Below are 13661 nucleotides of genomic sequence, written 5' to 3' on the forward strand. Positions count from 1 at the left end.
AAAGGTCACTTATCACTTCAATTTATTTTCTTTCTATTCTGACCGTTCTTTAGTTTTCATTTTCAAGAAATTCATCTTCTTTAATCTCATATTAAGCAGATCACGCACCTTGATCTAGTACGATTATCCAAGTTTGGAACCTCGTTGATAACATTCCAACAAATCTCCTGTATATTCTATTTTTGAAGCCACCTTCTCAAGATTGTAGAAAAATTATGGAAAAACTATTTGTCAGTATTCTTGAATGTGATGGTTTTTGCTTCAAATTTGAACCTATCTCGTTTTGCTAATTGCATATGGAACCTATGAAATTATGGGTTGTGGAGGTAATTGTGAAACAAAATTTTCGTCAACTAGAGGATGATACAAAGATTCTTACCTATCGCTTTGCACGAATTCACCACCAGTACCCTGAAATATATAATCATCTAATAAATTAGTACTCATATTTTCTTTTATCTCAAATGATCTTGTATCAGTGTCATCTTCTAATCCAATCGGGTATTTTCATGTTGCAGTTCCATTCCCAACCACAATTCTCAAATCTTCCTAGTCCTCAAAAGTGTGTGTTTCATAGTGTTCATGTTCAGTGGTGGAGCCACATACATGTATACTCGGGTTTTAGCTTGGGTGACTCAGTTTTTTTTTTTTTTAAAAAAAATTTATATGTAAATTTTGTATAATTTTGGAATAAGATAATATTAGTCCGGATAGAATAATTTAAAATATTAAAAGATTTAGAATTTAAAATTCTAGCATGGCAAAACCATATTTCTGGCTCCGCCACTGTTCGTGTTTATGATGAGCTTGAAAAAACCAAAAATAACAAGTGTTAAAACTAATTCTAATCGTAATTATAAAATGTGAATTTTATATGACTAGAAAACTCTCACCTTAACAAAATCTTCTCATACTTCGTCACTAGCAGTTAATTTCTTTGTCTTAGAATCTCATCCAAAACTAGAGTTATGACGCATAAGGTTACTTACAATATGGAATAGGGATTATCTTCTTTTTTTCTCTATAGTTTTTTTTGTTAAATACTCCACTCTTCTCACGACATCATCGCATGACAACGTCAACCATGAGCTTTAACAATTTGTTGCTCTTTTCAGTCGTTCATACATTATACTTTGCTTGTGAATCTCTTATTCATGTTGTTACTTCAACACACATAAGATACAATATATACATTGTAATAAGAAGCTAGAAAGCATGTAACTTTTACGAGTCATTGATTAAAAAGGTAAGAAATGTAGTACCGTAATAGTTGGAGAAAATTAAATATCATAAAAAGTTTCACACTTTACAAGGAAATCAAGCTCACACTACACTTAATTACCAAGGTAAAGCTACTGGTAAAGGTATGCTTCGTAGCATGTAAGAGGGTTGTCGTGTGTGCCTTCTTTTGCGAAAGGAGATGATTGTAAATCAGTAAAAATCCTAAGAAAATTTACAACTATATATTTGTCTATTTACAAGTAGGAAGACCAAAGAGAATTGACTCTATTTTCAAGAATCAATAGAATTTCTAAAACCAACTGATTGTATTTCGACATATAAATTGTTTGAGTGATGCTAGATAAACTATCTAATATTTATTGAAACTAGGGAAATGTGAGCAATATATAAATTAGATCTTTTGCTATGATAAATTTGGATTTTGATTATCTGTTTGGCTGAAAACATAATACCTGGTATTGTACACTTTTTATATAAGATGATCAGTTGATCATCTGATAGGACCTCACACAATGTCAGATAAATTTGAAAAAATGTCAGACGAAACGAGATGATTTGATACCAATAAGTGTGGGTCCCTCAACTCTCAACGGTAATTATCATGAATTATTTTATTTAATTACCGTTTTAAGTTTGTAGAATGAGATTTTAAAATTTAATGTCAACGCGGGCCCAAAAAATTCTTTTCAAAAGATATTCAGTATTATATAATGTAAAAGTATAATACATATAATTATTGTTGAGACACCACAGTTAACATGTTTATTAAATTCATATAAATATTTATATTGTTAATATTTGTCTTTAACCAAAACGCATATCATCCCGGATCAGTTAAACATCATACCATTTTACATATTAGTGCAAGAATAAATATTACATAACAAAATATACCGAGCGTAATTATATATATTTATTTATGCATCTTTATTTCAGCTCCTCCCTCACAGCGTCTGAATCTGCACGTATACAGACCAAGTGACCCTTACTGAGAAGTATGATAAACTGGGATCTGTCCCCATCACCAACATCAACCCAGGGCAATCGTAAAAGATCTCATCTACTAGTGCTAATGCTCCATCTATGAACATGATAGTATAAGTGCTTTCCTCATATGGCTCCTCACTCAGAAGTACGATGGATGCCATGTTGCCCTGATTATCAACCACACACAGAAGATAATCACCCCCGAGGGGTAAGCAATAACCCAGTATGAAAATAACAAATTAAAAACAACATGAACTGTAACGAATGATACATGGATGCCATGCATGATAAAGATATATACACATGCACGGGAAATCAGTATCGAAAGAAGTAAACGTACTAACCCGACAATCTCCTCGAATCCAAACACCATATCGAAAGAAGTAAACACTGGAATCAAGGCACTATATGCAATGCAATGTCATGTCATGCATCGATGCTACATATATAGAAAATACGTGTGTGTAAAATATTTTTGTTTTAGTTCATCGATGTTATTTAATGTCACAAATAATCCACGTAACAATTTAATGTCATGTAATTCATATTCAACAAATATCAAACTTTACAAATACAAGTTGTATGTTATCCGATAATAACATACCTTTTATTTTCACGAACGAAGACAAGATGAAATATACCTGAGATCAAGCTGGGAAATAACATAACATTTATCAATTATTTGTTTAATCAGGAAATCATGTGTATTTTTTCATTTTTATTTATTATTTTTTTTTCTACTATAAATTTCGAAGTTCTATATTATCTCGCTTTCTCCCATCATAGATTATGTAGAAGCTTTATTTGATCATTTCATTTGTTTTTAGGGTCCTCTAAAAGTATGAAACATCTTAACCAGATTATTAAATTGTAATAATGCATCATAAAATTCTTACTAATTTAAGTTCTGGAAAAGTTAAACTCAAGAACTCTAATAACTATAATTAATTAAACCCAATCAAAATGTATACTACAAAAAAAAGGGGTTAGCGACGGTCCAAACCGTCGCTAAAACGGTGAGACGTCCATGAAAAAAAATGTTAATTTATACAAAAGAACTTAGTAGAGGTGTGGACGTCCATGAAAAAAAAATGAGTCCAAAATATGTTACTTAAAATTTATTGTCTATCCATTTAATATGATGTACAAGGTACTGAAATTTATATTTAACAAATTTTAAGTTCATTCTCCTAAACCCCTCGTATCCAAGTCATCTCCTTACCAAAACATTGTAAGGTTGGAACATAAATTTATAGCATTCAATAGTAGCCAATAATTTCATTCATATTATTTTTCTGGATGCTCAATCAAGATTTATATTTATTTTACGATAGTGCAATGATAACTTTATAGGAAACATCTTAACTTCAAGAATTCCGAACAACATTTTCACAGTATTATTAGTTAACTAATTTTAACAGTGTACAACATTAAAATTTAATTATTATTATATATATAATTTTAAAATTTAGACATTTGAAAAAAAACTAGCAGGAGTTGGATTTTAAAATACACCCATTGAAATTATAAATTAATTATATGCTCATACATCATAGATAAAATATGATCAACCAAGGAAAACATAATAACAAGGGACATGTACCTTACAAGAAGGCCTAGAAGAGATGGGTAGGAAAAGTTGATTTATTAAGTTTAAATTTTATTATTATTTAAGATGGTTTTGTTTTGATTCTTTTTTTTCTATCCCCTCCCTTTTATACTCAGCCGATGACAACTTGCTGTAGGATGCAATCATGAATTGATATGGGTAAAATCCTTAATAAATCTAGTAAAATTTTGAGATTAAATTTTCATCTGATTCATCTTCTCAATCTATTTTATTATATTTATATATTTTGCCTCTTCCTCATTTGTAGGGTTAATATATTGAGGGTTATTATATACCTATATATATATATTCCTATATAATAACCCTACAAATAAGGAAGAGACAAAATACGAGATGATCAGCTGATCATCTCGTGTAAAAGGTGCACATCACCATATGTTGTGTTTTCAGCAACAGTAGATGATCCAAATCCGATAAATTTTTATCTTTCACGTCTAAAATAATAAATTAATTACACCCTTCAAATTTAACAGATTTTTTGGTAAAACGGATTGCATTGTTCATATAAAGCTCCGTCGTTTTGAGTAATCGGTTGTTATGATAAACTAGAAAACAAATCACCCTTCACTTTGCTCAACACCATCACGTATATAATATATTAATTAGAAAACATAAAATATGGAACAAACATAGACATAATATTTTATTGAAAAATAATAAACCTATCATACCTAAAATTTGTTCAAATAAAAAAAGCCTTCAATTTCACTGTGCTGTCCTCTGCGATAAAAGGCGAGGTTTGGGTACTGGGATATTACTCACTTAAAAGTCTACGCAAATCTTTAGGCGAAGACAGTTTTATTTTCATATTTGTACCTATTACTTTATCTTTTGTACATAAAAGAATTTCATAAGAATCGTGTAGAATCTATTGGAATTTTTTATACTTGTAAATTTATAGAATTTTAAAAAATCAAATTTGAATATCACTTGATTTTTTTTTAACTACAAAAATCTACTTGGAATACAATTAGACTTCTTTTTAAAAAAAAGGGATAATAGACTTCTTTTTTTAAAAAAGGGCCAATAGACTTCTACGAAGTAGATAAAATTTAAAATTAAATAGCTCTAAAATTTTAAAATACACAAAAATCATTAAAAATAATTGATTTTCCTACATTGAAGATAATAGTGATAAATTGTTTATTTATTTATTTTATTTTATTTTTTGCTTTTTCGATGTATGACAAAAAAATAGTAATATAAAACAATTAATTTGGGTAAATCGGAAATTTCACGTAACTCGAACAACAGAACATAGATAATTAAATTTATTGCTTAAAAGAAAGAGCGAACATCTTTGTTTTGTCTTCAAGGTACAAATTTATAGTTTCCCAATATAATCTGAAAATCAAGGAAGACGGGGGAATTTGGAGAAGTCGGGCTTCCTGTGTTGCAAGTATGAGTTCTTCCCCTCTGCACCTTCCTCAGTTCCATAAAACAGAAGAGTCCCATCTCCAGCAATTTGCTGTAACACAACAAATTATATTTTGTTACTATATAATAAATCATATTTTCAAGAAACTTGTTCGATGCCTCTTCAAGAAAGAAGTTTACTACGTACCTGAAGTCCAGAGTGACCGTCGTCGACTGCATTGAGAGCCGATTTGAGGACACGAATCGCCATTGGGCTGTTCCTCATGATCTCTCTGCACCATTTGATTGTCTCCTCTTCCAAATTTTCCAGCTGTAAAATAAATGTAGTTTCTTGTAAGTGGATAATGTGTAAGAAGTGATCAAAGGAGAGTTTTATTACAACGTGGAGCTGCACTTACTGGGACAACTTTATTGATGAGTCCCATTTTATCCGCTTCCGCGGCATTGTAAAATCTTGCCATGAACCACATTTCACGAGCTTTTTTTGGTCCAACCTATTCAGATTCACACCATTAGTCAGGAAATGAAGGATCCCACTACTTGTTATTGCATTGTCTCTCAGTCAGAAAACACTTCTGTCAGATTGCAATATCAGAAATCTTCGAGTTTCAACACTTACCAAACGATCCATAACAGAAGCTCCGTAGCCAGCATCAAAGCTTCCCACTTTTGGTCCTGTCTGGCCAAAAACAGCATTATCTGCTGCGATTGTCATGTCGCAAACCATATGGAGCACATGTCCACCCCCGACAGCGTAGCCAGCAACCATCGCAATCACGGGCTTCGGGAGACGACGAATTTGCACCTGTAAATCTAGGACGTTCAGGCGACCGAAATTGTCGTAGTCGGAGTATCCATTTTTGCCTCTGAATGATTGATCACCTCCACTGCAAAAGGCTTGCGTGCCCTGTAAAGTTTTAGGAGTTTCAAAATAAGGTTGACCAAATTATTAACTAATCTGTTACACAATAAATTGCATTGGTTTTGATATATTTTTTTATACCTTTCCGGTGAAAATAATGACCCCGATAGTGTTATCGTCCCTGGCATCATTGAATGCCCGCATGAGCTCCTTCACCGTGTGTGGCCTGAATGCGTTTCTCCTCTCTGGCCTGTTAATTGTTATCTGGCGCCCACAAAAAATGCAGGGTTAAAAACACATCCAACCAGGTAATAACTTCACGAATCAGCAAAAAACATTGATGGCAAAAATACCCACATTCTCTGAAAATCTTGATTTCTGGTGTACGTATTTAAAGAAAAAGTACCTTGGCAATGCCTTCTCCGACGGCCTTTTCGTAGATGATATCAGTGAACGGCTTCCCGGACTCATCGGGCACCTGCTTCCATTCGGGGATAAAACCCGAAACTTCTCCGTGCACACGATGATAGGAATCGTTCAATCTTCCACTGCAGCTCGACATGGCAATGCCCCCGCTCTCAGCAGCTGGAGTGAAATGCCCGGAAACAGATGCCATTCTCCTGTTAACAAGGTCGTGATCCTTCTGTGTCATCCCTTCCATTGCTGTATATTCTCCGAGAATTCGGTCTCCAAATGACTCTGAATGTCCGGGAATTCGAAAAGCAGAGGACTGAAACTTTGGAGGATTTGTGCTTGTGTTGTGTTCGGTTTGGAGTGTTGGAAGGTTTATATAGAGGTTGAGGAGGAGAAGATAATTTTGGCAAGCCTACAATAATTAGAATGAAAATCCAAAATTGTATTATTGATGAATAAATTATTTTATAAATATTCATAATAATAATAATAATAATGTAAAATAAGGTAGGGTCAATATTCTAAGATGGTGTTCTTTTTATTTTTTACAATTTTAAATTAAATATAGAAATAATAATGTAAAATAAGGTAGGGTCAATATTCTAAGATGGTGTTCTTTTTATTTTTTACAATTTTAAATTAAATATAGAAACACGCTCCTTGTTGCAACACTCTCTATTCAAAATAGGAAGCACAAAGCATGCTTACTTTGAAACATAAGTATTAGTTAGAATACATATTTTTGTAAGTACACAAATATAAAGGAACCGTAGATACTTAGCCACTTTTGGCTAGATTAAATTTTAATATTAGTTATAATTTTATGTGATTTTTTATAATAAAAAAATATAGTAATATTGGTTTAATTTTTTCTTTATTTAAATTATTTTATTCGAGTTTCTATTTTATTAGTAGAAATTAAGAGACAAGGTTAGAAATATATATATTTTTTGTTTATACCAACTTACAAATTATTATGATAATCTCATGCTTTATAAAATAGGAAATATAATGATATTGTTATTTATATAAATATATGAGTCATTGAATTTTTATCTAACTAAAGAATCTACGCGAATGAAAACTCTACTTCAAGACCTTTCTCATTTGGTCATCAATGAAAAAATATTATTTTTTATGCTAAAAATATTACTTTTTATTGTGAATATCGGTAGGGTTGACTCGTCTCATAAGAGACCTACTTTTTCGCAATTAGATCAAGAAATCTTTGATAGAATGGTATATATTTTGCTAGGTTGTAAAATATATTATAATTATTCAAATGTATTTACTTCAAATTGAATTTAATACATAAATCTTGAGGGAAAAAAAAAACATTATTTTACGATGATAAATTAATATAAATCATGTCCCTATAATACACATTCAATTATTGGCTTTGATTGTTGGAATATATACATTTTTATATTCCATGGCACTACTTTATCTAAACTGATCAAGAACGGCGTCGCATTTTATTGTTTTTCTAGCTTATCGTAGCATTAACAAATAAAAAAGAAACAAGTATCATGTTGTTTTAATGTTTTCTTGACTTAGAATAATGCTATCATTCAAAAATGGCGATTGAATAATATATTAGTTTAATGGAATTTTGTCCATTTGCGCTTCATGTTGTATGGGGATTTAAATATTATTACTCGTTGCAAAAAAAAATTAGAAAAATAAAATTGGAGAGTCAAGTTAAAGGGTAGATTGACCGTTGATAGTAGCCACGAGCCATATCTCCAATTCGACATGTTTTCACTTGAATATTATTTATGTATTATAAATGATTAAAATTAAATTAAAATACGAAATTACAAATTGCGATGAACCTACTTCATTATTGATAAATTATTGTTCTATACATCATCCTGAGGATATTGAAATGTTTCACATTAGGTAACTGTTATAACCGTGGAGTAGTTAACATGGACTTGGACATAGATACATATTTTGTTTCTTCAATTTCTTAATTTAATGAGAGAATCAATTTTTATTTTATTTTTTTGATTTAATAGCTTGGCTTTCTTTTGTTTCTAGTCAATTAGCAGGTCAAACTTTGGTATGTTTAATTTTCGACTAATTTTAATTTAATTCTTGACATGGTACAATATACCTAAGCAAGTTTTTTTTTAGAAAAAATATCAAATTTAATATACTATGACTAAAAATTGAATACGAAAATTCAAAATAAAAGAAGTTAGTAGACTAAATAAAATTATATATCCAAAATTTAACTGGGAAAAAGATAGAAAATCTTTGGTATGATGAATTTCAAATTATAGAGATCGCCCGTCTGAATGGCCACCTAAATGTTGCTTAGGGATTCCAGTCAGTGTAAATACACACGGAAGAATGTCAGGATCAGAGATGCGTTTAGTTGAGAGTGAATAAACACTTTAAAATTTTCTCTTAAACACTGAAAAATATTGTGATCGGTCTTGATAGGCATAGCTATACAAGACTTGATTTCTTTACTCTTAAAAACAGTCAGACCACAAAAAGTGCGGAAAATGGTCTTAGAGTTTTTGTGATACTTTTATACTCAAATATAACGGACAATAAAATGAAAAAAATATAGTAAATGAAATGACACAATGATTCTTTTGGATGCTCGGAGACTCATGCTCCTTGTGACACCTTCTTCCACTTAGAAAATATTTTACAAGATGTTACAATTTGAGGTCTTATTGGATGCCTAAGTTGAAACTCCTTGTTAACTTTCAACAATGATTGAGACAATAAGTTTCACAATCAATACAACACAAATATATAGAAATAATGAATCCTTATATTCAACAATCGAGCAACTCCTCAACGGTCTTGACTAAAACAATTGAGTAGTTGGCAGAAGCCCTAGTTGATCCTTGATCACCCGATAGAAGTTCTTTGAATTGATGGCTATTGAACAACATTTGATATGAGTATGAAGGGTGCTCATAAATTTTTCAGAGAATGCAAGATTGAAATGTTCGAATGTATGTCAAATCATGTTTCGTTGTAAGAAGCTTTTCTTGGCATCCTCTATTTATAGTGTTCTTTGCAATTGCTCGTTCAACGTTTGACTGAAGCTCATTAATGCAAAAACACAGTTGTCGTTGTCCTTTCTTGATTCACAATACACTTCACAGAAATAGAAGTGTTATTTATGCTCCAAAAAGTGTTAATAACACTCCTCCTTATCTAATTAGTCAAATATTAGACAAGTTTACCCTTACATTAACTTTTCTGTTAGGTCAATGGAGGTGTTTAGATGAGAGTGAATAAAAACCTCAAATATTTTTTCTTTTTTCCTTAAAAGATCTTGAAAGAATTATTGCGCATAAAGTAACAGGAAATAAATATTAAAAACTGGTATATTAGAATTAGGGTGTTGTGCTCGGCTGTTGTCAACACTGCACACAACACAGCAGCGGAAATTTATTATTTAACACGGATATAACTTTAATAAATAAATACTTGGATTAAATATGCACAAGTACAAAGACTTGTGCGACGCTTAATGACAAAAATTTCACTAGAAAACTAATGTAAATTGTTCACACCAAAACAATGCTAGTGAAAGAAACAAAGCTAAATTCCTTGACACTCCAAGGAATTAAAATATGCATCAAAAACACAAATCAAATCTAGATGCATAAAACAAACACGTATTGCTTAAAAACCAAATGAAAACATTATTCGATCAACACTCTGCGTCAGTGTTGTTCTTGAGTGTTGCCAACACCAATCGGCAACACGGTCACAAGATAGACGGACCACCCTTGAAGTAAATGAAATGCAAAAAAATAATAACACATAGACTTGTTTACAGAAGTTCGAAAGATAAAATATTTCTACTTCTCTCTTTCTTATTTTTTCGGAAGATTTTATTAAAAGAATTTGATAATTAAAAAAATTACAATTATCCACTTCAACAAAACTTCCAATAGCCTTAATAAAACTCTTGGCACTTTAACTTTAACACAACTCAAATAAATATCCTCAGTAAGAGTTTTTTCAGGTACGAATACTTAGACTAAAATCTTTTAAGATTTGATACACTTGTGAGCAGAAAACTCTACACAGATGATCCTTAGAATATATCAAATAAAATCTTTATATGCTTGTTTGTAAATATAAGCAGAACTTAATTTGTCTTTGAATCTCATATAAACAATGTATGTGATTCAGGGATTCTGTGTTGAGGAGTATAAAAAATTTCAATTTAACAAAATTTTTATCCGAAGTTTTAGCAGGAGTACATAAAATTTTGCTTAATTTTTATTTAATAAATACGTAAAAAATATTGGAGTATACAAAATTTCGATTTACCAAAATTTTATTAATCTTAAAATTTTAAATAATTAAAGTAGCGAGGTTTAAAATACTTAGAGAACAATATATATCAAATTAAACAAACTACGTTTCAAACTTAACGATTAAATTGAAATTAAATCAAATTTATGTGCTCTATCAAAATTTAATTTCTATTTTGAATTATATTAATTAAAGAACGAGTTTATTATTATTATAATATAAGAAAAAATTTAGGGTGGGTAATATTACAAATGAATTAGATACAAATATATATTGGAGTATGGTTAACAAATTATGAAGTATAAATAATATTATCCAGAATAAAATATCTATTTATGTAAAACGTTGGGGTAAATTGGAAAGATTTTTGGTGTGACATGTCATTCCAAAATGAATATTTCATTTTATGTTTTTATTGGTACTTTTAAAATAATATTTCAATCTTATATAATTTAATTTGAAAAGGAAGAAAAATAATAGGGATATTTATTTAAAAAAATTCACCATCGTCGTTATCAACTAATCCGGTTTAAAATATATGATTGTATACTCATTACCATGTTAATTAGTCAAATGTTTACTATTTGACTTGTGTTTTCAAACATATGCATATTATTTCAGATTACTCAATCGAAAAAATTATTTAAAGACATAATAAATGTTTATCACTGAAACCAACATATATTAGTTGGCTGATTTTTTAAATCATTAAAAATATACCCTTAACAAATAATATAAGCATGCTTTTGCTTTATTTAATTTAATAAATATAGTTTTCTTTATTTTATCCAAATATTTAGAAAAGGCTCAAAACAACTCCATCAAGTCTATTATAACAGTAATATAAAACAAATGATGAAACAATTAATTTGGTGAAATCGGAAAATTTATTGCTTAGGAAGACAGAACGAACAGGTTTAATTGTTCTGTCTTCAAGGTACAATCTTATAGTTTCCCAATATAATCTGAAAATCAAGGAAGACGGGGGAATTTGGAGAAGTCGGGCTTCCTGTGTTGCAAGTATGAGTTCTTCCCCTCTGCACCTTCCTCAGTTCCATAAAACAGAAGAGTCCCATCTCCAGCAATTTGCTGTAACACAACAAATTATATTTTGTTACTATATAATAAATCATATTTTCAAGAAACTTGTTCGATGCCTCTTCAAGAAAGAAGTTTACTACGTACCTGAAGTCCAGAGTGACCGTCGTCGACTGCATTGAGAGCCGATTTGAGGACACGAATCGCCATTGGGCTGTTCCTCATGATCTCTCTGCACCATTTGATTGTCTCCTCTTCCAAATTTTCCAGCTGTAAAATAAATGTAGTTTCTTGTAAGTGGATAATGTGTAAGAAGTGATCAAAGGAGAGTTTTATTACAACGTGGAGCTGCACTTACTGGGACAACTTTATTGATGAGTCCCATTTTATCAGCTTCCGCGGCATTGTAAAATCTTGCCATGAACCACATTTCACGAGCTTTTTTTGGTCCAACCTATTCAGATTCACACCATTAGTCAGGAAATGAAGGATCCCACTACTTGTTATTGCATTGTCTCTCAGTCAGAAAACACTTCTGTCAGATTGCAATATCAGAAATCTTCGAGTTTCAACACTTACCAAACGATCCATAACAGAAGCTCCGTAGCCAGCATCAAAGCTTCCCACTTTTGGTCCTGTCTGGCCAAAAACAGCATTATCTGCTGCGATTGTCATGTCGCAAACCATATGGAGCACATGTCCACCCCCGACAGCGTAGCCAGCAACCATCGCAATCACGGGCTTCGGGAGACGACGAATTTGCACCTGTAAATCTAGGACGTTCAGGCGACCGAAATTGTCGTAGTCGGAGTATCCATTTTTGCCTCTGAATGATTGATCACCTCCACTGCAAAAGGCTTGCGTGCCCTGTAAAGTTTTAGGAGTTTCAAAATAAGGTTGACCAAATTATTAACTAATCTGTTACACAATAAATTGCATTGGTTTTGATATATTTTTTTATACCTTTCCGGTGAAAATAATGACCCCGATAGTGTTATCGTCCCTGGCATCATTGAATGCCCGCATGAGCTCCTTCACCGTGTGTGGCCTGAATGCGTTTCTCCTCTCTGGCCTGTTAATTGTTATCTGGTGCCCACAAAAATGCAGTGTTAAAAACACATCCAACCAGGTAATAACTTCACGAATCAGCAAAAAACATCGATGGCAAAAATGCCCATATTCTCTGAAAATCTATATTTTCTGGTGTACGTATTTAAAGAAAAAGTACCTTGGCAATGCCTTCTCCGACGGCCTTTTCGTAGATGATATCAGTGAACGGCTTCCCGGACTCATCGGGCACCTGCTTCCATTCGGGGATAAAACCCGGAACTTCTCCGTGCACACGATGGTAGGAATCGTTCAATCTTCCACTGCAGCTGGACATGGAAATGCCCCCGCTCTCGGCAGCTGGAATGAAATGCCCGGAAACAGAGACCATTCTCCTGTTAACAAGGTCGAGATCCTTCTGTGTCATCCCTTCCATTGCTGTATATTCTCCGAGAAGTAGGTCTCCAAATGACTCTGAATGCCTGGGAATTCGAAAAGCAGAGGACTGTAACTTTGGAGGATTTGTCCTTGTGTTGTGTTCAGTTTTGGTGTGTTGGAAGGTTTATATAGAGGTTGAGGAGAAGATAAGATAATTTAGATAAGCCTACAATAATTCGAGTGAAAATCCAAAATTGTCCCTGCCAACTTTTTTATTAATGAATAAATTATTTTATAATTTTCATAATAATAATGTAAAATAAGGTAGAGTCAATAATAATAATAATAATAATAATAATTTAAAATAAGGTAGGGTCAATATTC

General features: G+C 31.7%; 2 protein-coding genes across 2 annotated transcripts; both read right to left on the reverse strand.

Annotated features, from left to right (window-relative positions):
* Positions 1-5050: 5050 nt before the first annotated feature.
* On the reverse strand, positions 5051-6868 carry LOC142525433 (1,4-dihydroxy-2-naphthoyl-CoA synthase, peroxisomal-like). Its single transcript, XM_075629726.1, has 6 exons — positions 6505-6868; positions 6240-6362; positions 5856-6143; positions 5635-5730; positions 5424-5546; positions 5051-5327 (listed from the first exon to the last, which is right to left on the reverse strand). The coding sequence occupies exons 1-6, from the start codon at positions 6757-6759 to the stop codon at positions 5211-5213; spliced, it is 1002 nt and encodes a 333-aa protein (XP_075485841.1). The 5' UTR covers positions 6760-6868; the 3' UTR covers positions 5051-5210.
* A 4741-nt stretch (positions 6869-11609) lies between these two features.
* LOC142525347 (1,4-dihydroxy-2-naphthoyl-CoA synthase, peroxisomal-like) lies at positions 11610-13442 on the reverse strand. Its single transcript, XM_075629623.1, has 6 exons — positions 13081-13442; positions 12816-12938; positions 12432-12719; positions 12211-12306; positions 12000-12122; positions 11610-11903 (listed from the first exon to the last, which is right to left on the reverse strand). The coding sequence occupies exons 1-6, from the start codon at positions 13333-13335 to the stop codon at positions 11787-11789; spliced, it is 1002 nt and encodes a 333-aa protein (XP_075485738.1). The 5' UTR covers positions 13336-13442; the 3' UTR covers positions 11610-11786.
* Positions 13443-13661: the final 219 nt, after the last annotated feature.

Source organism: Primulina tabacum, chromosome 14 (assembly GCF_025594145.1).
Source record: "Primulina tabacum isolate GXHZ01 chromosome 14, ASM2559414v2, whole genome shotgun sequence".
NCBI lineage: Eukaryota > Viridiplantae > Streptophyta > Magnoliopsida > Lamiales > Gesneriaceae > Primulina > Primulina tabacum.

Bases quoted from the DNA above. Each gene is read 5' to 3' on its own strand.
- LOC142525433 (XM_075629726.1), bottom strand. From the start codon at position 6,759: ATGGAAGGGATGACACAGAAGGATCACGACCTTGTTAACAGGAGAATG. The intron at 6,144-6,239 runs GTATAAAAAAAT...AAAACTTTACAG, and splicing joins TCATTATTTTCACCGGAAAG to GGCACGCAAGCCTTTTGCAG. The intron at 5,328-5,423 runs GTACGTAGTAAA...GTTGTGTTACAG, and splicing joins ACGGTCACTCTGGACTTCAG to CAAATTGCTGGAGATGGGAC.
- LOC142525347 (XM_075629623.1), bottom strand. From the start codon at position 13,335: ATGGAAGGGATGACACAGAAGGATCTCGACCTTGTTAACAGGAGAATG. The intron at 12,307-12,431 runs GTAAGTGTTGAA...GAATCTGAATAG, and splicing joins CTTCTGTTATGGATCGTTTG to GTTGGACCAAAAAAAGCTCG. The intron at 11,904-11,999 runs GTACGTAGTAAA...GTTGTGTTACAG, and splicing joins ACGGTCACTCTGGACTTCAG to CAAATTGCTGGAGATGGGAC.